This window comes from Phoca vitulina, unplaced genomic scaffold (genome assembly GCF_004348235.1).
Source record: "Phoca vitulina isolate PV1807 unplaced genomic scaffold, GSC_HSeal_1.0 scaffold1, whole genome shotgun sequence".
Classification (NCBI taxonomy): Eukaryota; Metazoa; Chordata; class Mammalia; order Carnivora; family Phocidae; genus Phoca; species Phoca vitulina.
Genome location: NW_022589704.1, coordinates 92,919,573 through 92,944,602, shown reverse-complemented (window position 1 = coordinate 92,944,602; position 25,030 = coordinate 92,919,573). Strand labels below are relative to the sequence as shown.

General features: G+C 35.9%; 1 protein-coding gene across 2 annotated transcripts in view; it reads left to right on the top strand.

The window, feature by feature from the left end:
• The window catches only part of ACMSD (aminocarboxymuconate semialdehyde decarboxylase), a 68,016-nt gene extending 44,828 nt beyond the window's left edge, over positions 1–23,188 (top strand). For both annotated transcript variants that reach the window (XM_032425760.1, XM_032425846.1), the window contains 2 exons: positions 19,079–19,177; positions 22,973–23,188. In XM_032425760.1, coding sequence (XP_032281651.1) covers positions 19,079–19,177; positions 22,973–23,035 — 162 coding nt within the window. In that variant the 3' untranslated portion in view covers positions 23,036–23,188. The remainder of the gene's footprint in view (positions 1–19,078; positions 19,178–22,972) is intronic.
• Positions 23,189–25,030: the final 1,842 nt, after the last annotated feature.

Genomic DNA, 25,030 nt, shown 5'->3' with positions numbered 1-25,030 from the left:
AGAAAATTAAGCAAATGAAAGAAAAGGAAATCATTAACTCCAAGAAAACAAACACCCATATGAGGACAGATAATCATTGTACATTACTTGACTCAGCAGTGAACAATATTTATAGTCATAATAGTGTAAATACTAAGTACTAGTTTAAGTGAAAATTCTAATTCTATTGGGAAAATGGAGGAGAGAAGTTGGGGTAACAAAGAAATTCTCAAGGATCATAATGAGAAGTCAGTAAATACTCTCTAAAGCTAATAAATCAAGAACAGAATAAGGTAATTAAATAGAACAATGAAGGTAATTATCAGAAGATGCAAGTTAAAATAGTGAAAGTGGCTTCCTCAAAAGATAAGAGTTAGGAAAGATATTTTAGTGATATTTGATTATTTAACTATGTATAGGCATTACTTTGATAAATAAAAATTTACATAATACCCTAGGAGTAAATGAATATATAGAAAAAATTTACAGAGAAAAATAAATAGAATAATAAACATTTAGAGAAGAAAGTATATATACCAAAACTATTTATTGAAAACACTGCTAAATGAAGGACTTAAATTACATAATCTCTGACAGGTATGAGTTGATATCTCATTGTAATTTTGATTTGAATTTCCCCGATGATCAGTGATATTGAGCATCTTTTCATGTGTCTGTTGGCCATCTGGATGTCTTCTTTGGAAAAGTGTCTATTCATGTCTTCTGCCCATTTTTTTAAGTGGATTATTCATTTTTGGGGTGTTGAGTTTTATAAGTTCTTTATATATTTTGGATAACCTTTATCAGATATGTCATTTGCAAATACCTTCTCCCAGCCCTTTTAGTTTTGTTGATTGTTTCTTTTGCTGTGCAGAAGAAGCTTTTATTCTGATATAGTCCCAGTAGTTTATTTTTACTTTCGTTTCCCTTCCCTCAGGAGACATATCTAAAAAAAAGACCTATCTAGAAAAAAGACATATCTAGAAAAAAAAGACAGAGGGTGAGGGCACCTGGCTGGCTCAGTTGATAAAGCATGTGACTCTTGATCTCGGGGTCATGAGCTCAACCCCACATTGGGCATGGAACCTACTTTAAAAAATTAATTTAATTTAATTTAATTTAATTTAAAAGTTGCTACAGCCAATATCAAAGAAGTTACTGCCTATGCTCTCCTCTAAGATTTCTATGGTTTCAGGTCTCACATTTAGGTCTTTAATCCATTTTGAGTTCATTTTTGTGTATGGTGTAAGAAAGTGGTCTAGTTTCATTCTTTTGCATCTTGCTGTCAGTTTTCCCAACACCATTTGTTGAAGACTGTCTTTTCCCCACTGGATATTCTTTCCTGCTTTTTAATTGACCATATAGTTGTGAGATCATTTCTGGGTTTTCTATTCTGTTCTGTTGATCTATGTGTCTACTTTTGTGCCACTACCGTACTGTTCTGATCACTACAGCTTTGTAATATACCTTGAAGTCCAGAAATTGTGATGCCTCCAGCTTTGCTTTTCTTTTTCAAGGTTGCTTTGGCTATTCAGGATCTTTTGTGGTTCCATACAAATTTTAAGATTGTTTATTCTAGTTCTGTGAAAAATGCTATTGGTAGTCTGATAGGGATTGCATTAAATGTGTAGATTGCTTTGGGCAGTATAGACATTTTAACAATATTTATTCTTCCAATCCATGAACATGGAAAGACACTGTTGTGTCATCTTCAGTTTCTTTGATCATTGTTCTATAGTTTTCAGAGTACAGGTCTTTCACCTTTTTGGTTAGGTTTATTCCTAGGTATCTTATTGTTTTTGGTACAATTGTAAAGGAGATTGATTCCTTAATTTCTCTTTCTGCTGCTTCATTATTAGTGTAATTTAATTTAATTTAAAAGTTGCTACAGCCGATATCATAGAAATGCAACAGATTTCTATACACTGATTTTGTATCCTGTGACTTTACTGAATTTGTGTATCAGTTCGGTGAAGTCTTTCAGGTTCTCTATATAGAGTATCATGTCATCTGCAAAAAGTGAAAGTCTTACTTCTCCCTTGCTGATTTGGATGCCTTTTATTTCTTTGTGTTGTCTGATTGCTGTGACTAGAACTTCCAGTACTATGTTAAATAACTGTTGAGATTAGACACCCCCGTCTTGTTTCTAACCATAGAGGAAAAGCTCTAAGTTTTTCCCCAATGAGGATGATGTTACCTGTGGGTTTTTCATAGATGGCCTTTATTATGTTGAGATATGTTTCCTCTAAACCTACTTTGTTGAGTGAGGGTTTTTATCATGAATGGATGTTGTACTTTATCAAATGTTTTTTTCTACATCTATTGAAATGATCATACAGTTCTTATCCTTCCTCTAACTGATATGATGTATCACATTGATTGATTTGTGAATATTGAACCACACTTGCATGCCAGGAATAAATCCCACTTGATCATGGTGAATGATTTTTTTAATGTATTTTTGGATTCAGTTTGCTAGTATTCTATTGAGAATTTTTTCACCCATGTTCATCAGGAATATAGGCTTGTAGTTCTCTTCTAGTGGAGTCTTTATCTGGTTTTGGTATCAGGATAATTCTGGCTTCATAAAATGAATTTGGAAGTTTTCCTTCCTTTTCTATTTTTTGGAATAGTTTGAGAAGAATAGGTATTAACTCTTCTTTAAATGTTTGGTAGAATTCACCTGTGAAGCTATCTGGCCCTGGACTTTTGTTTTTTGGGAATTTTTTGATTATTGATTCCATTTCTTTGCTGGTTATCAGTCTGTTCAAGTTTTCTATTTTTTTTTTTTTTTTTTTTTTGAGTTTTCTATTTCTCTCTGTTTCAGCTTTGGTAGGTATTATGTTTCTAGGAATTTATCCATTTCTTCTAGGTTGTCCAATTTGTTGGCAAATAGTTTTTCATAAAATTCTCTTATAATTATTTGTATTTCTGTGATATTGGTTGTTATTTCTCCTCTCATTTGTGATTTTATTTATTTGGGTCCTTTCTCTGTTCTTTTTGATAAGTCTGGTTAGGGGTTTATTAATTTTACTGATTTTTTTCAAGGAACCAGCTCCTGGTTTCACTGACCTGTTTTTTTTTTTTTTTTTTAGGTTTCTATTTCATTTATTTCTGCTCTAATCTTTATTATTTCCTTCCTTCTACTGGCTTTAGGCTTCATTTGTTGTTCTTTTTCTAGCCCCTCTAGGTGTAAGGTTAAGTAGTTTGAGATTTTTCTTGCTTCTTGAGGTAGGCCTGTATTGCTATATACTTCCCTCTTAGGACAGCTTTTGCTGTATCCCAAAGGTTTTGGACTGTTGTGTTTTCATTTTCATTTGTTTCCATGTATTTTTTTATTTCTTCTTTGATTTCCTGTTTGGCCCATTAATTGTTTTGTAGCATGTTATTTAACCTCCATGTATTTGTGGTCTTTCCAGATTTCTTCTTGTGGTTGACCTCTCATTTCACGGCATTATAGTCAGAAAAGGTGCATGGTATGATTTCAATCTTTTTGTATTTGTTGAGGTCTGATTTGTGACCTAGTATGTGATCTATTCTGGAGAATGTTCCATGTGTACTTGAAAATAATGTGTGTTCCACTGTTTTAGGATGGAATATTCTGAATATATGTTAAGTTCATCTGATCCAGTGTGTCATTCAAAGCCATTGTTTGTTGATTTTCTGTTTAGATGATCTGTTCTTTGATATAAGTGGAGTGTTAAAATCCCCTACTATTATTGTGTTATTATCAGTTAGCTTCTTTATGTTTCTTATTAATTGTTTTATAACTTGGGTGGTCCCATGTTGGGTGCATAAATATTTATAACTGTTATATCTTCTTGTTGGATTGTCCCCTTTATTATTTTATAGTGCCCTTCTTTGTCTCCTGTTACAGTCTTTATTTTGTAGTCTAGTTTCTCTGATACAAGTATTACTACTCTGGCTTTCTTTTGACATCCATTTGCATGATAAATGTTTCTCCATCCCCTCACTTTCAATCTGCAGGTGTCTTAAGGACCAAAATGAGTCTCATAGTCAGTTTATAGATGGGTCTGGTTTCTTTATTCATTCTGACACCCTATGTGTATTGATTGGAGCATTTAATCCTTTTACATTCAATGTAATTATTGATAGACATATATTTATTGCCATTTTATTACTTGTTTTGTGGTTGTTGCTAAAATATTTTCTCTGATCTTTTGTTGTCTTTCTCTCTTTCATGGTTTGCTGATTTTCTTTAGTGATGTATTTGGATTTGTTTCTGTTTATTCTTTCCATGTTTATTAGTGGTTTTAATATATGGTTACCATTAGTGTGTATATAACCTCTTCTGCAAATAGCAGTCTATATTAAGTTGATAGTTGCTTAAGTTTGAACCCATTCTCTTCTTGTTATTATATTTTATAAATTTTTTGTGTGTGTGAGTTCCTTGACTGATTTTTATATAAATATTCATTTTTACTGCTTTTGTGTTTCCTGCCTTTATACTGCTACTTTTGATCTCTCCTTTCCACTCAGAGTCCCCTTTAATATTTCTTTCAGGGCTGGTTTGTGGTCATGAAATCCTTTAGTTTTTGTTTTTCTGGGAAATTCTTTATCTCTCCTTCTATGCTGAATGATAGCCTTGCTGGATACAGTACCCTTAGCTGCAAATTTTTCCATTCAGCACTTTGAATATGTCATGCCACTCCCTTCTGGCTTTCAAAGTTGCTTTTGAAAAATATCCAGCTAGCCTTATGGGTTTTCCCTTGTAAGTTAATGACTTCTTTTGTCTCACTGCTTTTAAGATCTTTTTTCTTTATCACTATATTTTGCAAATTTAATTACAATATGTCTTGGTATTGGCCTGCTTTTGTTGATTTTGATGGGAGTTCTCTGTACTTCCTGGATCTGGATGTCTGTTTCCTTCCCCAGAAGTTTTCAGCTATTATTTCTTCAAATAAATTTTCTGCCCCATTTTCTCTCTTCTTCTTCTTCTGGGACTCCTATAAGATAAATGTTATTACATTTGAATGACTTACTGAGTTCCCTAAGTCTATTCTCATTTTGCATAGTTCTTCCTTCTCTCTTTTGTTCAGCTTCACTGCTTTCCATTACCTTGTCTTCTAGGTCATTAATTTGTTCCTCTGCTTCTTCCAGCCCCCTGTTCATTGCATCTAGGATGTTTCTAATCTCCTTAGAGATTATTATTAAGTCACTTATCCCTCTCACCCTCAGGTTCCTCAACTGTAAAATGGAAATGACAACCATGCAGAATTGATGTGAGGAATTGGCATAATACTATGTCAAAGTACTATACAAATGTCAGCAATTTATATCACCTATTCTAGTGCTTTACAAATAGTAGGTATTGAGTTAATGTTTGTTTAACTGAGTTTGTATAATGGTTTTGTGAGTATAAGGCTAATCTTACTGTGCATTGATTTAATTAAACCAGGCTCCTTCTCTAGGAAATTATGTCTCAGGGAACAAACTGAATTCTTGGTAAATTACAATTTTTGTAGTAAGCTACATTATAATAGAGTTATGTTGTATTTACTGCATATGCTACTAATGAAATTGGCTAATGAGAAGATAGCTAATTGTTCCTTTTCTAGAAGACAAATGAACTCTCTTCTACTATTTGAATTTATTTAGTAAACCACATCTTTCAGTGTTCACAGCATTTCCTGAAAATGTGAAAAAGTTAATACATCCCAGCAGGTGAGCAGTTTATTTCTTTTCCCTGGCAGGAATATTAATCACTATTATTATCATCTCAGTAAGTCTTTGACCTCATAGGGAATGTGTGTTGCCAGCTTTGGGGAGGGAAACATATGTTGGGGGAGAGTGCTGGTGCTGAGAAATCAATCAGGATTATCCACTGTCTAACAAAGAAAGCCAGTGTCTGGGTAGACGGTATAACTTCAGGATCCCAGAAGCAGCAGCCATGGTAACTAAAAGGCCCACCATTAGAATTATTCCTTTGGGTTTACAGAGTCTTTAGAAAAGCGCTAGTAAAATGTAGATGTTGTCAAATGTTACATTAGCACAGATATCCTTAAAAATTAGTTCATGATTATGGTGGATCCTAAGAGAATAAAATCCTACATCACAGACAAGACGACAGAAGAAAGTTCTAGCTTTTGGAAGGCCAGAATCAGGTATGCTATTTGGGAACCTGAGATATCACAAGAGCTTAGGTTTCCCTGAGAGCTTCAAAATAGGGCAGCAATCATCCACATCCATATCCTATGCCTCCTTAACCAGGATTCTCTATGTAATCCCTTTAAAATACAATCAATTTGCAGTTATGAGACAAAAGGTGGTAAAAATAGCAATACAAAAAGTATTTTTAACTCAAGAAATATTTATTAAGCTTCTATCAAGTGGAGACTGTTATTAAGCAATGGAGAATGCAACCTTTATCATACAGGACCATACTTTAAGGAATCTCATCTCCCCACCTCTTCCCTACTACTATCTCTTCTCCCTCCGAACAAGAAATCTCATTAACAAGAACTTCACTCCCAGTTCTTTTATGCCTACTTCATTCTCCCTTATGAAATTCCTAACAAGTTAGAAATGGTCAGAAACTTACCAGAGAGTATCAATAAAAGGTATACAGATAGATATAGGGTATGAAAAATTAACAAACCAGAGATTATCACAAGCAGATAATTAACCTCCTATAGAGAGGAACTGTGAACAATAGCTACTAAATAATAATTGAATATTGCCAAACCATGAGTTTGGAGTTTGGCAAAAGGCATCCACAATCAAGTTAGCAAGGAGAACAAGGAAGTATCTTAACCAGGAAGGATAAAATGCAGAGGAGTGGTTTTCACTTCTGTTTTAAAATCCTTTGCTCTCTTCATATTAAAATGGAACAGACACATTCCCCCCTTAAAATGTATTTATATCCAAGAAGGCCATAACACTGAGAATGGAAGAATTCCTGACTAGAAAGCAAAATAAATTTCTAAATCTCAATTTCATGTTAATGTAGTTAACAAATGTAATATAGCATGGGACTTTTTTAAAATTATGTTGTGTTTTGGAACTGTAAACAGCTTTAGCAAGAGGAGCAGAAATAAGAACAAATGAAGCTCCAGTGAATACAAAGCAGGCATTCAGAACAAGATCAGCTGTTGGCACAGATGTGAGTAGATATAAGTTTGGGCCTTTAGGGCTTCTATAAGCAGGTGTATTTGCTTGGTTTTTTACAGTAATGAATATAAGAATCTAGAAATAGAGTTGTTAGTCCATCATGGCCTTCCTCTAACTTTATTATACATTCTCCCATATCATTTCATGTGAATGTATTCATAAAACCTAGGAAAATTCTTTTTTTTTTCCTGGTAGAAATTCAAAGTGTCATTTATTCTTACAGGAGCTCAAATTTAGCATATTTAAAATATATTTAGGCAGTAGCTCTTTCTGCCCATGGGCCCTGTCCCTGTGCTTTAATAAACCACCATTTTGTGCCAAAAAATAAAAATAAAATAAAATATTTTAATATTTCAGGGCTAGTAACAATCAGACGACTTCCCTCTTTCATATATTTAAGTATTCATTCCTTCAAAATATAAAGCCACTCTCAGATTGATTATAAGCATATGTCAGAGTTTTATTTCAAACTTGTTTTAAAAAAAGAGGCCTTCTGAAAAGTCCAACTCAAAGAATCTATCTTGGCAGAGATATTTTATAGGGAAAAAGTTGGTTAGACAGTTATTGTTGACTGGATTTTAAAAAGAAGACAACTATCCAGTTAAGGATTATTGGTTAAAAGTCTTAGACTAGTTTGAAGACTAATAGTCAATGAAAGGGGTGCCCTAGAAACTCTTAAGCTCAATAAGTCTATCCAAAAAATTAGCCAAATATTTTATCAAGAATGCTAAACTATGTTTGGTGACAAATGTTAACTAAATTTATTGTGGTGATCATTTTGTAATATATGCAAGTATCAAACCATTATGTCATATACCTGAAACTAACATAATGCTATATATCAATTATACCTCACTTTAAAAAGAAAAAGAATGCTCATTATTCCCCAGGAAGAGCAGATAGTCATATTAGACCACAAAGTTCTGCCCTAGTTCAGCTTTAGGACAACTTTTTTTTTCACATTTACTGGAGGCATTTTATTCCATGCTAAGAAATTTGGGTTTCACCTTCTGGACAACAGGAAATTATTAAAGGATTTTAAGAAGGGATGTGGCATGATCAGATTTTTATTTAAAACAGCATTCTCTCCAGTGTTAGATATTGATTAAAATGGATGAGACTGAAATCAGTTAGAAAACTATAGTAGCAGTCCAATTTAATTCAATAAACATCCACTCTGTACCAAGCTTTTGCTTAGTGCTGGAGACAGTTTTTGTCCCACTTCTTAGCTGAGTTGAGGAAATGGAGACACAAGTCTGGCTCCACCACATACTAGCTGTACAACTCTAAGCAAGTTAGTTATCATCTTTGCTTCCTTGTCTGTTGAATGGGGATAATGATAGGACCCATCTCATAGAAAGGCTGTGAGAATGAGTTAATGAATGCAAATGGCTTATAACAGCATCTCACACATGGTAAGCAATCAATAAATGTTAGATATTATTATTATTATAAGGGGTTATCTAACAGCAATGTAAGAAGTGCTGTGAATAAAAGTATCTGTAGGGTGCTTTAGGGATACAGAGGTCGCACTTGGCTGAGTGAAGGGATGGTAAGAGCCTGAGTTGAGGGAAGAACTGAGGAAGTAGAGAGGAAGTGATGGGTGCAAGAAATGATACAGTGACAGAATCCAAAGAGCTCAGTGACCCATGAAATGCTGGGGTAACAGAGCAGAAGGAGTCCAACGTGATTCCCAGGTTTCCAGCTTGGGCAATTGGGTGAAAAGTAATGCCATCAACCTAAAGGAAAAACAGGTTTGGGTTCATGCTCTATCAAGTAATCATGCACGAGTCATTAGAATTTGTGAAATTACCTAATTAATACCCAAGATACAATTCCCAGTTAACAGTGGCAAAAAGGTCATACAAATCTTATCAGAGTTGTTACTTAACATCCTCAACTGGACACAGTCATTATTATGGAAGGCACATTAAAATCCTAAACTCGGGGGGTGCCTGGGTGGCTCAGTTGGTTAAGTGACTGCCTTCAGCTCAGGTCATAATCCCAGGGTTCTGGGATCAAGCCCCGCATCGGGCTCTCTGCTCAGCTGGAAGCCTGCTTCTTCCTCTCCCACTCCCCCTGCTTGTGTTCCCTCTCACGCTGTCTCTCTCTCTCTCTCTCCCTGTCAATTAAATAAATAAATAAAATCTTTAAAAAAAAAAAATCCTAAACTCGGTTACAGTATAAATCTAATTAATTGCTCAAGTTTAAGTATTTTCTAAATGTCCCCACACTGTTGGCCCAATATCTATGACTTATTAACTCAGATGAATACAATGTAGGTTAATTGAGGCCAAGAATATGAGTTAGTTCAGTGGTTCTCAACCCTACTTGTGCATTAGAATCATCTGGGAGCTTTATATTTTTTTTTAAAGATTTTATTTATCTGTCAGAGAGAGACAGCACAAATGGGGGGGGGAAGTGGCAGGCAGAGCCGGCAGAGGGAAAAGCAGGCTCCCTGCTGAGCAAGGAGCCTGATGCAGGACTCGTTCCCAGGACCCTGGGATCATGACCTGAGCTGAAGGCAGATGCTTAACCGACTGAGCCACCCAGGCATCCCAGCATCTGGGGAGCTTTAAAAAAATGCTAATGTTACTAGTATTTTTAGGCCCCACGCTCAGATATGATGATTTAATTGATTTGGGGTAGTTTCTGGGGTATTTTTTTAAAGCTCCCCAGGTGATATTAATATACAAGTAGCGTGGAAAAACTGGGTTAGCATCAGTATGAATTTATAATTTATGGTCACAAGGAACCTTAGAAATACTCTAGTTTTGGAACTTTGCTTTTAATCCATGGAAACTATGGTCAACAAAGTCTTGTGTAAACAAGTAAAATAGAGAAAAGCAGAGTTGTTCTAATTAGGCAGTAGAGGCTGGGAGGGAAGCTTTATCTGATAGGCCTCCGCCTCGCCCCTGTCCCATCTCTTTTATATAACCTTCACTGATGCTGCTCCCCGTCCTCCAGTCCCCAAGAATTCTCCATATAATAGTTTAAAAAATCCTGACAACTAAAAAAAAAAAAAAAGTCATTCTCTCATTCATGAAATATTTTTAAGCTCTAACAACATGACTGGGGCTGATATATGGGAACACTTCATATTTTCGAGTGGAAACAGACAAATGACAAGTGTATATACAAGAAAATATGAGGAAATTCATCTTGCATTCTCTCTGTCAAAGAAATAAAAATAAAATCTTAAAAAAAAAAAAAAAAGCAGAGGGCGCCTGGGTGGCTCAGTCGTTGAGCATCTGCCTTTGGCTCAGGTCATGATCCCGGGGTCCTGGGATTGAGTCCCGCATTGGGCTTCCTGCTCGGTGGGAAGCCTGCTTCTCCAAACTCTCCCACCCCTGCGCTTATGTTCCCTCTCTCACTGTGTCTCTCTTTCTCAAATAAATAAATAAAATCTCTAAAAAGCAGATAGAAATGACAAAGAGCCAAAATCAAAGAACAGAACCAACATAAACAATAAAGAAAATTGATAAATCAAAGTTTGGGTGTTTGGTGGTGCCTGGCTGGCTCTGTTGGTAAAGCATGCAACTCTTGATCTTGAGGTCATAAGTTTAGCCCCACATTGGATGTAGAGCTTACTTTAAAAAAAAATTGTGTTTGTTTGGGTTTTTTTTTTTTTTAAGATTTTATTTATTTATTTGAGAGAGAGAGAGAAAGCACAAGCAAAGGGAGGAACAGAGGGAGAGTGAGAAGCAGATTCCCCACTGAGCAGGGAGCCCAATATGACCCTGGGATCATGATGTGAGCTGAAGGCAGATGCTTAACAGACTGAGCCACCCAGTCACCCCCAAAATTGGGTTTTTTCTTAAGAGATTAGTAAAATAAACTCCTATAAAGACCGATCAAGAAAAAAAAAAAAAAGAGAGAGAGAGCACAAATTACTAACATCAGGACTAAAAGTGGGATAAAACCACAGATCATACAGACATTAAAAGGATATTAAAAGAATATTATGAACAATCTTAGACCACTAAACTTTACAAATTAAATGGACAAATTTTTTGAAATATATAATTTACCAAAATTGTAATATGTATTAAAGGAAACTGAATTTTGTTTTCAAAAACCTTTCTACGAAGGAAACTATAGGCCCAAGTAGTTTTCCTTGTAAATTCTATCAAACATTTAAGGAAGAAATAATACCAATCCTATACAAACACTTCCAGAAAAATAGAGAAGGGAACAATTCCCAACTCATTTTATAGGGCCAGAATGACCCTAATACCAAAACCTAAAAAGACTACATAAGAAAATAAAATTACAGACCACTATCCCTCCATAATAAGATGCATCATCCTTAACAATTATTAGTAAATCAGGGGGGCCTGACTGGCTCAGTTGGTTAAGTGTCCAACTCTTGATTTCAGCTCAGTTCGTGATCTCAGGGTCATGCGATCAAGCCCCGTGCGTCATGCTCCGCACTGGGCACAGAGCCTACTTAAGATTCTCTCTCCCCCTCTTCCTCCACCCTTCCCCCTCTCTAAAATATATGTATATGTATATATATACATATATATGTAAATCAAATTCAGCAATAATTTAAAAATAATACATCATGAACAAGCAGGGTTTATTTTAAGAATGCAAGATTGGCTTAACTTTTTAAAATCGATGTGATTCACCATATTCATGGAATAAACAGTATGATTATTTCATAGATGAAGAAAAAATATGACAAAATTACTCACTCTTGATTTAAAAAAAAAACTCACAACATAAGGAATAGGAATGAATGTCCTCAATTTGATAAAGAGCATCATCATAAAACTTATAGCTATCACCATACATAATGGTAAAATAAACACTTTCTCCCTAAGATAGGGAAAGAGGAAAAGATGTCCACACTCACCCCTTCTAATCAACATTGTACTAGAGATCCTAGTCAGTACAAGAAGATGAAAAAAGAAATAAAAGGCATACAGACTGGTGAAAGAAGTAAATTGTCTTTGTTAGCAAATGACATGATTGTCTATGTGGAAATTTTTAAAGACCCTACAAAGTAACTGCTAGAACTAATAAGTGAATTTAGCAAGATTGAGGACATGTGGGCAATTTTTTTTTTAAGTAGGCTCCATGCCCAGTGTGAAGCCCAATGTGGGGCTTGAACTCACAACCCTGAGATCAAGACCTGAACTGAGATCAAGAGTTGGATGCTTCACCGACTGAACCACACAGGCACCCCCATTAGGGCAATTTTTAAAAAATCAATTGTTTTTCTGTATACTAAAAGCAAACAACTGCAAAATAAAACTTCAAAACAATTCAATTTGCAATAGTGTTAAAAACCACAAAATCTACAGAAATAAACTTAACAAATGATATGCTAGACCTTTACATTGAATGCTATAAAATATGACTGAGAGCAATTTTTTAAAACCTAAATAGGGCGCCTGGGTGGCTCAGTTGGTTAAGCGACTGCCTTCGGCTCAGGTCATGATCCTGGAGTCCCTGGATCGAGTCCCGCATCGGGCTCCCTGCTCGGCAGGGAGTCTGCTTCTCCCTCTGACCCTCCCCCCTCTCATGTGCTCTCTCTCTCATTCTCTCTCTCTCAAATAAACAAAATCTTAAAAATAAATAAATAAGTAAATAAAACCTAAATAAATGGAAAGATATACCGTGTTTAAGAATCCAAGAACTCAATATTAAGATGCCAATTCTCTCAAAATTAATCTATACATTCAATGTAATCCAAGCTGAGTCCAAAATATATAGGGATATACGAAGGACCAGAAAGCCAAAATAATTTAGAAAAAGAAAAGTAAAATTGGAGACTTGCACTAACTGACTTAAGAGCTACTATAAAGCTATAGCAGTCCACACAATGTGGTGTTGACATAAGGTCAGGCAAATAGATTGATGGAATAGACTATAAGAGTGCAGAAATAGTCTCACTTTTATATGATCAATTCATTTCTGACAAATGTACAAAAACAACTAAATGAGGAAAGGAAAGCTATCTCACAAATGGGACTGGCACGAGTAGATATTCATATGGGCGGGGAAATGAAATTTGACTTTACCTCACACCATAAACAAAACTTAATTTGAGAAGGATCATACACCTAAGCATAAAGCTGAAACTATAAGGCTCCAAGAAAAAAATATAGAAGAATATCTCTTTAACATGGTAGCCAACAAAAATTTGTTGGGCAGGCAGGACACAGAAAACAGTAAACATTTTTTAAAAAGACAAGTTAAACTTCATCAAATTAAATACTTTATCTCATCATAAGAAAAATTAAGTGAAAAGGCAAGCCACGGAATGGTGGAAATATTCATAAAATATATGTATGACAATGGACTTACATCCAAAATAAAGAACTACTACAACTCAATAATAAAAAAACAAATGATCCAATTTAAAATGGACAAAAGACTTCAACAGCCATTCTGCAAAAGATGTACAACTAGCCAATAAACATGTTTAAAGATACCAAGGGAAACGGGTGAAATGGTCAAAAGATCCAAACATCCAGTTGTAAGATAAGTTCTGGGGATGTAATGTACAGCATGGTAACTATAGCTAACAATACTGTACTGTGTATTTGAAAGTTGCTAAGAGAGTGGGGCGCCTGGGTGGCTCAGTTGGTTAACTGTCTGCCTTCGGCTCAGGTCATGATCCCAGGGTTCTGGGATCGAGCCCTGGGTCGGGCTCCCTGCTCAGTGGGAAGCCTGCTTCTCCCTCTCCCTCTGTCTGCTGCTCCCCCTGCTTGTGCTCTCTCGCTCTGTCAAATGAATAAATAAAATCTTTAAAAAAAAAAAAAGAAAGAAAGCTGCTAAGAGAGTAGATCTTAGAAGTTCTCATCATAGGAAAAAATATTTGTAACTATGTGAGGTGATATACGTTAAGTAAACTTACAGTGGTAATCATTTTGCAATACATACATATGTCAAATTATTATGTTGTACACCTTAAACTAATACAATGTTCCATGTTAATTGATCTCAGTAAGACTTGAAAGAAAAGAACAAACTAAAAGGAAATATGCTCTTCAAAATGGTAAAAATAAGTAAATAAATAAAGACACTCTACATCATTAGTTCACCAGGGAAATGCAGTATGAGAAACTACCACACATCACTAGAGTGCTAAAAAGAAAGAGACTGAAAACTGCCTGGCAAAAGATACGGCACAACAAAACTTCAGTATATTGCTAACAGAACACACTCCTACATACTCCTATGATCTTTTACTCCTAGGTATTGATCCAAGAGAAATGAACACATATATCCACAAAAAGACTTTATAAGAACGCTCATTGCAGCTTTATTCAAAATAGCCAAAAAACAGAAACAATCTTAAATGAAGGGCCATGCGAGAACTTTCTGGGGTGACTAACCTTAACACACTTAATGGTGAACTGTAAGGTTTTGCTCTCACCACTTCTATTCAATATTGCACTGGAGATTCTAGCTAGGGCAATTAGGGAAGAAAAATAAAAGCCATCCAGATTGGAAAGGAAGAAGCAAAATTATTTCAGATGACACAAACTTACATATAGAAAGTCCCAAAGAATCCACAAATAAACTAATAATTAAACAGATTCAGCAAGGTTGTAGGTAACAGATAAATATATAAAAATTAACTGTATTTCAGGGGCGCGTGAGTGGCACAGTTAAAGCTTCCAACTCTTGGTTTTGGCTCAGGTCTGATCTCGGAGTCGTGGGATCAAGCCCTGCATTGGGCTCCGCACTCAGCAGAGTCTACTTGAGTTTCTCTCTCCCTTTACCTCTGCCCCTCCCCCGCTTTCTCTCAAATAAATAAATGTTAAAAAAAAAACTGTATTTCAATACATTAGTAATGAATAATTCATAAATGAAATTAAGGAAACAATTCCATTTATAATAGTATCAAAAAGAATGAAATACTTAGGAATAAATCCAACTGAAGAAGTGCCAGACTTGGGCACTAAACTATAAAACATTGCTGAAGAAAACTAAAGGAGACCTAAATAAATGAAAAGACATCCCATGTTCATTAAGGAGTGCACTTGTGATAAGCACCAGGTGATGCATAGAAATGCTGAATCACTATACTGTACACCTGAAACTAATATTATACTATAAGATAACTAACTGGAATTTAAATAAAAACTTAAAAAAAAAAAAAAGACATCCCATGTTCATTGATTGGAAAACTCAATAATGTTAAATGGCAATAGCCCCCACATTGACCTACAGATTCAATGCAATCCCTACCAAAAATCCAGGGGCCTTTTTTTTTTTTGCAGGAATTGACAAGCCAATCCTAAACTTCATATATAAAAGCAATGGACCCAGAATAACCAAAACAATGTGAAAAAGGGGGACAAAGTTGAAGGGCTCACACTTCCAATTTCCAAAACATTCTACACAGCTACAGTAGTCAAAACTGTGTAGTACTAGCATAAGGAGAGACATTTTGAACAGAGGTGCCAATACAATTAAATGAGGAAAGAATAGTCTTTTGAACATATAACACTGAAACAACTGGATATCCACATGCAAAAAAATTAAGTTGTACCCCTTACTTACACCCTACATAAAAATAAACTCCAACAGATCAAATACCTAAATGGAAAAGCTAAAACTACAAACCTTATAAGAAAATATAGTTGTAAATCTTTGTGACCTTGGACTAGGCAATAATTTCTTTTTTTTTAAGATTTTATTTATTCATTTGAGAGAGAGACAGAGAGACAGAGATAGCAAGAGAGAGCATGAGTGGGGAGGAGAGGGAGAAGCAGGCTCCCCGCCAAGCAGGGCTTGATCTCAGGACGCTGGGATCATGACCTGAGCCAAAGGCAGACAGATGCTCAACCAGCTGAGCCACCCAGGTGCCTCCAGGCAATAATTTCTTAAATGTGACACCAAAACTATAAGCAACCAAAGGAAAAAATTAGATAAATTAGACTTCATCAAAATTAAAAACTTTTGTACTTCAAATATGTCTAGTAAAGTGAAAAGACAACCCACAGAATGAAGAAAATATTTATAAATATATATCTGATAAATCTCTAATATTCAGAAATATTGAAAAATTCTTACAACTCAACTATAAAAAGAAAATGTAGGGGCTTGAATCGACACAAAGGATCAGAATAGATATTTCTACAAAGACATAAAAATGGCCAACGAACACATGAAAAGACGTTCAGCATAATTAGTCATTAGAGAAGTGCAAATCAAAACCACAGAGAGATACTACTTTATTCCTACTATGATGGCTTTAATCAAAAAGATGGACAATAACAAGTATTGATGAGGATTTGGAGAAATTGGAACCCTCACGCATTTCTGGTGGGAATGATGCAACCACTGTGGGAATGATGCAACCACTGTGAAAACTAGCTCCTCAAAATGTTAAACGTGGACTTACCATATGACCCAGCAATTCCACTCCTAAGTGTATATCCAGGAGAAGTGAAAACATGCTCAGGTAAAAACTTATACAAAAATGTTCAGAGCACTAGAGGGTATTATGCTAAGCGAAATAAGTCAACCAAAGAAAAACAATTATCATGATTTCACTCATATGCAGAATTTAAGAAACAAAACAGAGGATCATAGGGGAAGGGAGGGAAAAATAAAATAAGCCAAAATCAGAGAGGGAGACAAACCATAAGAGCCTCTTAACTATAGAAAACAAACTGAGGGTTGCTGGAGGGGATGTGGGTGGGGGGATGGGGTAACTGGATGGTGGACATTAAGGAGGGCACGTGATGTAATGAGCACTGGATGTTATATACAACTGATGAATCACTGAACTCTACCTCTGAAACTAATAATACACTATATGTTAATCTAAAAAAATGTTCTGAGTAACATTATCATAATAGCCAAAGAGTAGAAACAACCCAAGTGCCCATTATGTGATAAGCGGATAAACAAAATGTGGTACATCTATACAATGGAATATTATCCCACCTAAAAAGGAAAGAAGTACTGATTTAGACTACAACATGGATGAACCTTGAAAACAGTACACTAAACAAAAGATACGACATATGACAATTCCATTTACAAGAAATGTCCAGAATAGGCAATTCCATAGACAGAGAGGATAAATTAGTTTACATTAGGAAGGGAGGAAGGAGGGAATGGAGAGTGCCTGCTAATGGGTATGGGATTAACTTTGGAGTGATAAAAATGTTCTGGAATAAGATGGTGGGAATGATTACACAAATTCATAAATACACTAAAACTCACTGAATTATACACTTCTAAAGGCTAAATTTTAAGTTATGTGAATTACATTTCTTTTTTTTAAGATTTTATTTATTTATTTGAGAGAGAGAGAGAGAGCATGAGCAGGGGGAGGGGCAGAGAGAGAGAGAGGGAGAAGCTGACTCCATCCGCTGAGCAGGGAGCCTGACTGGGTACTTGATCCCAGGACCCTGGAATCACAACCTGAGCCGAAGGCAGATGCCCGACCGACAGAGCCACCCAGGTGCCCCTGTGAATTACATTTCAAAAAGGGAGGCAGGGATCTCCTCCATCCCCAAATCCTCATCTTCTTTTCCAGAGGCAACTAATGTTATTTGTTTCTTGAGTACCATTCCTGAAATAGAGTGTATACATACAAATGTATATTTGTGTGTCTATAGGTCCCTTATTAAAAACAGAAATATGAGCATAGCAGATACTTTGTCCTAGACTTTTTCTCCTTACAATATAACTTCAACATCATTCCTCTCTACAATATAACTTAGTGATTATTCCATTTCAACATGTGTTAAGTATTCCTCAATCCTCTTTATTTTTTAGATATGCTATAATTTAGTTTGCTAGTCTTTTGCCACTACAAATAATGTTGCAATTAATTTCCTTGTATATATTTCCATTACATGTGTATTAGTGGAACACATTTCTAGAAGTAAAATTTCTGGTTGAAAATGTGTTTTTCTTATTTTATTTTGATAGACTGCCATTATTGATTTAATGTCTCTCTTTCTTACTAGATTATGAGTTCTCTGAGGACAGGGCCCATTTCTGTTTGGTTGGCCAGGGTAATCTAGATTCTAACACATTGCTTGACATACTGCTTTATATATTTGTAGATGGACAAGCCTGTGTGCTTTGTTGTACAAAGTGTCAAATGGAGATTCGAAGCAACATCATTCAAAAAAAAAAAAAAGACAACTATTCAGTTTATAGAGATAAGAATTCTTTGGGGATTGGTTTTTGTTTGTTTGTCTTTACTTTTCATCCAGTTGTTTGTTATTTTTTTCCTTTTCAACTCCAGTGTGTTTTCAAAAATTATGGGATCAGGGGCGCCTGGCTGGCTCAGTCCGTGGAGTGTGCAACTCTTGATCTCAGGGTCATTAGTTTGAGCCCTACATTGAGTGTAGAGATTACTTAAAAATAAAATCTTTTTTAAAAAAAATTATGGGAGGGGCACCTAGGTGGCTCAGTCAGTTAAGTGTCTGCCTTCGGCCCAGATCATGATCCCCAGGTCCTGGGAACAAGCCCCGCATTGGGCTCCCCGCTCAGCGGGGAGTCTGCCTCTCCCTCTCTCTCTGCCCCTCCCCACTGCTCATTCTCTCTCTCTCTCTCTCTCTCAAATAAATAAATAAAATAATATAAAATTATGGAATGAATTGCAATGTGTCATTCTAAGAAATATAGAATCCTTAATTTCATCTGAAGATATCAACATGTTTTATTAAATAAATTCTTGCTTCATATATATATATATATATATATATATATATATATATATATATATTTCAGTTATTCAAAAAAGGGAGGATGGGGGGGTTGATTTGCAACTTTAAGAAACCCAATAGCGACACCTGCTGGAGAAAATGTCAGAATCTGTTTTGAATCCATTAAACATTTTAGATCAGTTTGTTTCTATTAACTGGAAGGAATTTGTTATTTTATCATAGGAGTGCTTGTAATAAGTAAATATAATTACATTTACAGAAGATTCTTTGATGCTCTGTAAAGTTACAGTTAAAAAATTTTTTTTCAGGATAAAGTCATTTTGGGAACTGATTACCCCTTTCCACTAGGGGAGCTGGAACCTGGGAAACTGATAGAGTCCATAGAAGAATTTGATGCAGAAACAAAGGTATATGCTTTTTACTTCATGGTCTTCCTGAGTTTTCCCACTCTAATTCTTTGGTTTCAGAGAACTTTGATATGCGACAACAAAGAACAAGGGAAACATTATGCTTAATATTCCTAGAATTGTTACTAGAAATAGTGGAACTACTAAAGGGCAAAGGAAGATGTGGTATATATATACATTGCAATATTACTCAGCCATAAAAAAGAATGAAATCTTGCCATTTGCAACAATGCAGTTGGAGCTAGAGCGTATAATGCTAAGTGAAATAAGTCGGTCAGAGAAAGACAAATACCATTTCACAATGTGAAATTCAAGAAACAAAACAAAGGGAAAAAAGGAGACAAACCACAAAACAGACTCTTAACTATAGAGAACAAACAGATGGTTCCCAGAAGGGAGGTAGGTGGGGGGAGGGGTGAAACAGGTGATGGGGATTAAGAGTACATTTACCTTGAGAGCACTCAGTGGAACTAGTGAATCACTACATTGTACACCTGAAACTAACTTTATGTTAACTACGCTGGAATTAAATTTTTTAAATTTTTTTTTTTAAAAAGCTGAAAGTCAACCTAGTACAACTAAATTCATAAAGCCAAGAACAAAAACCGTAAAGAAGCATATCATAATCATATATTTATGCTTGTATGTTCGATGAACAAGAAAAAGGTCTGTTTTTCCTTTTAACATTTCTGTAACAAATCTACCAATCTCAAAAATTATAATGATCCTGGTTATTCGGATATTGAGATTAAAGTCTTGATTAACAAGGACTCAAAGAACCAGAACTCTCAAGTAACTGGATTTTTTTCTTTTGGCATTTGATTTTTAGGGTGGATAAATGATACTAAAATGTACTATAATGCTGCCACTGCCTATTCTGCCCCTTTGGCTTATGAACCAAGATGAGTTTAAAATGAGAATCTGTCCTCAGATCCCCTCTCCTTTGTCATCCCCCTCCCATCCCACCCCTACCCCACAACAAAACAAGTTCTTCCTAAGGGATTCATTGCCAATCATAACCGCAGTCAAGCTTGGCCAAAGATGAAGACATAGGAACATATAAACTCTTAACAAATCTTACAAATTCTCAGTCATGGGGTGCCTGGGTGGCTCAGCCAGTTAAGCGTCTGCCTTCTGCTCAGGTTGTGACCCAGGGGTCCTGAGACTGAGCTCCCGTCATCGGGCTCCCTATTCATCAGGGAGTCTGCTTCTCCCTCTCCCTCTGCTCCTCCTCCCACTCATAATTTCTCATTCTCTCTCTCAAATAAATAACCTTTAAAAAAAAAAGTCTCAGTCATAATCTTTTGCATAATTCCTGGCTTTCTTCTAAACTAGAATCCAAGTTCCCTTAGCCAAAATTAAACTTAAACCAAATTACCCTAAGTATCCTGATTAAACCTTTAACAGAATAATAATAATAATTACTATTATTATTTTTGCCTCTAGTTATTTATTGTATCTGCTTATAACTTTTAAGGTCAAAGTTTTAAAAAAAATCTTACATGAAAATGTTATACTCACAAATTCATGACATTCTGTACAAGGTTACTGTAAAATTGTTTATAATAAAAGATTGAAAACAATCTAGTTTTCAGAGAGAAATAGTTAAATAAATAATATATCCATACAATGGAATGTATGTAGCCATAAAAAAATTAAAAATCAATTTCCAAAGTATCTTAAGTTTAAAAAGCAAGGTACAAAACAACGCATACATTGTACTTCCATTTGTGTATAATACACTATCCATTTGTAAAAAACGTCCATATACCTAAATATAAGTATTTGCTTATATATGCATAAAATATTCTGGGAAAACAGACAAGAAACTGGTAACTCTGGAAAGAAAAAGTACTGGTTGGGTGGCGGTAGTGAAAGGAGGCATCCATTTTATACCTTTTGAATTTTGAGCCACATAAAGGTAAATTTCACTAAAAAATTTTTAGACACAATAAACCCATTTGATGACCACAACAACACTGGGAGGTAGACAGGCAGATGCATTCCACCATGTAGATGCAGAGGAGGAAAACAAGATTTGGGTGCTGGGTGATTTGCCAAAGGCAATATTAACTGTTAGATTATAGCACATGGACCCAACCCCAAATCTGACATGCCAAAATGTATCTTCTTCAAACGATAGTTGGTACCAACATATTTTTAAAAGTAAAGCAAACAGTTTTCTCAGAGCAACAATAGTCACTTCTAAATCCTCCTTTAAGATGGGGATGGCCCAAGTGTGTATGAGGGAAGAACCCTGAGTAAGAAGTCCCTGCCTCAAATCCCCCACTGTCCAAGGCTGTGTAAGAACACTGAAGTGATCAAAATATATAGAGACACATTAATATCCAGAGACTTTACACAACCCCATACATGTTTCCTTCTACTCTCAGCTACATGGTGCCCTTTGCAAGCTGGACATATATCAAGTAAGTTACCCCCTTAACTCACAAGATTTTTTTTTAAGATTTTATTCATTTATTTGAGAGAGAAAGAGAGAGAAAGGGAGGAAGGGAGCATGCACACATGAGCAGGGGAGGGGCAGAGGGAGCTGCAGATTCCGTACTGCGCAGGGAGCCTGATGCAGGCCTCCAGGATCATGCCCTGAGCTGAAGGCACATGCTTAATCAACTGAGCCACCCAGGCGCCCCAGGTCACAGGAGCTCTTGCTGTGGGGTTGACCTAGTCTATAACTGGGAAGAAAGTGAGGAAAAATTTGGCAGTCTTTTTTTTCATCTGAAATCTATAAATTTACATATTTGTACCATATTCTGAGGTGCTTCATCTATCACTTCTCTTGTGCCAAAAGAGCTTACCTTTTATTCATGGCCATGTGAAGGGACAACACATATGTCTAAAAACTGGAGGATATCTAGATGACTTCTGGGCACTATTTCCAGCTCACCTGTCCCACAGACCTAACCTGTACCTTTTCTCTATGAAGTTGACCTTTGAACAACACAAGAGTTAGGGGCGTTGACCCCTACATCAAAATCCACATATAACCTTTGGCTCCCCAAAAACTTAACTATTAATAGCCTGCTGTTGACCAAAAGCCTTACCGATAACATAATTGATTAACACATATTTTGTATCTTACTTGTATTATACACTGTATTCTTACAATATCTAACTTTCTACAATTTTTTACTTCTAGGCTACACAGTTTGTGAGTTTTTTCAAATTGTCACAAATCTCCAAAGAATTTTCCAATATATTTATTGAAAAAAATCCTCACGTATGTGGACTTCCACAGTTCAAACTCATGTTGTTCAAGGGTCAACTGTATTTGTCTCTAAATAGTCCTTGAAACCCATTAGAGGGTCCTATATAGGTTTCGAAATAAGGCATTTTTTCCTAAGAGGGCTTTCCCCCTTACAATTCTCCTTTCTTCCCATGACCAAGTTTCAAACTTAGATTTTAAATAGTAGGGCAGACAGGGGTCAAGAGATTCATTGTTTAACCTGCTAAACTTTTTCTCTCACATTGGGAAATTCATCTTTTAAAAACCTGATGAAGGGGCACCTGGGTGGCTCAGTCGCTAAGTGTCTGTCTTCGGCTCAGGTCATGATCCCAGGGTCCTGGGATCGAGCCCTGCATCAGGCTCCCTGCTCAGTGGGAAGTCTGTTCTCCCTCTCCTACTCCCCCTGCTTGTGCTCCCTCTCTCGCTGTGTCTCTCTCTGTCAAACAAATAAAATCTTTAAAAAAAAAAAAACCTGATAAAGACACTCAGTAAAGTATTTTGAAATAACCATTAAATAATACTTTAAATAGAACCTTTCTTTTCTTTTGCAGGATAAACTCAAAGCTGGCAATGCCCTAGCATTTTTGGGCCTTGAAAGAAAACAATTTGAATGACTGGATTTACTACAAAGGCAAACATTCAAGAAGTTATTTTATTTTTGTTTTTAAATATGTATCACACATGCATTACTAAAATCTTATTTGGAACTATTTTACCCAGAAATAGAATATCCACAAATGTTCTAAATTATTCATAACAAAAATGACTCACAGAATATGTTTTCATTCTGAAAAACAGCACATTATTTTATGTACAAATCAAAAATGATTTTCCCAACACTTTTTAAATTAATGTCAGAAATAAAAAGCAAAATGTCATTAATGATTTATATGTAGAAAGACCAACCACCAGACTCATCCTGGAGGGCTGAGGTAGGTTCTCCACTTTGAGCAAGTATATGTGAATAGGGCCCAAATAACCCGTTTTTATCCACTTTTAACACCCTCCATTAGTCCACAACTGGGCCGGGAATGCTTTACAATCCAAAAAAATAAGTGATACATATATTGCATCATCTCTAGAGGGCTTATAGTCCAATTAAAGAGGCAAGACACATGTTCATGGAATAATTACTAAGCAATACAATCGGAAGCACAGAAGTTTCAGTAAGAAAAACTCATCTGGGTTCAAACTTGGGCAGATCTTCACAGAACTCGGGCTGAGTCTCTAAGGATGGACAAGCCTAGTTGGAAGATGGGAAATAGACAAAGAGGCAAATCTACAACAGGGATTTCAGACAGAATGAGAACTTACCTATTCTGAAGAAAAGCTCCAGTCTATAATTTACTTTTACCAGAAGCTCTTTTAATTTAAAATACTGAGCAAAATGTGTAAAGCTAGTTATGGAGATTGAGCAAGGAAATACCAGGGTAGCTTTGTTCTACTTACTTCATTTATGGTTGTCCCATCTGGGCTGCTGAAAATGAACTTGGTCCTGGGAGGGGTGATGAACATCTGTGGTTCATGTACCTCTGGCTGAATTCTAAAACCAAATACAATTTTTCAAAATGACCCTCTTGGGGCGCCTGGGTGGCTCAGTCATTAAGCATCTGCCTTTGGCTCAGGTCATGGTCCCAGGGTCCTGGAATCGAGCCCCGCATCGGGCTCCTTGCTCGGCAGGAAGCCTGCTTCTCCCTCTCCCACTCCCCCTGCTTATGTTGCCTCTCTCACTGTGTCTCTCTCTGTCAAATAAATAAATAAAACCTCCAAAAAAAAAAAATGACCCTCTTGCTTTGGATTCATTCATAGTTCTTTTCCATCCTATTAGTCCAGAAAACCAAGAGTTGAATACTGGCATGTAATGTGAGGTGATCTAACTTTTGCTAAACTATACCTATTCCATTATCTTCACTTTATTTAGTTCAGTATTCCCTCTTTTTCCTGCTCCTCCTGTTGCTTTCTAGGACTTTACCCACCCACCAAACCTGCCTAAAAAGAAAAACAAAGTTGAGCAAAATGGCAACATGAAGCATATGTTATTACTTTTTCCTTCCCCATTCTTTGGGGAAAACATCTGTTATTTTTCATATATTCTATATTTGAACACTTTTAATGTAGTGTTAAATCACTGTTTTATTATGAACAGTAACCTAAGCACCTTATTCAATATCATAGACAGATAAAGACAGATTAGATAGATAGAGACAAGGATATTCATACTCACAGAGTGTTTGTGTGATCTAAGGGCTGTAGGAGTGGGGATACGAAAGTAAACAAGAAGCACAAAATTCCTTTTCTGATTACACTTACAATCTGGAGAATAAGAACACAAGTAAACAAAGGAGAGAGAACAGAAAAAGGAGGAATGGAGACAGGAAGGGAAGGAAGAAGGAAGGAAAGAAGGAAGGAAGGAGGGAGGGAGGGAAATTTTTTTCTTACGCTGACAAACACTATAAAGAAATTAAAACAGGGAAATGTATAGAGTGACTAGAGGAAGCAAGGGGGATAAAACATTAAATTGTGGAGCCAGATAAAGCCTCTTTAGAGAGGACTTTAAACTAAGACTTAAATGGTAGAATGCAATAGCCATGGAGAAGAGCCTTCCAGGC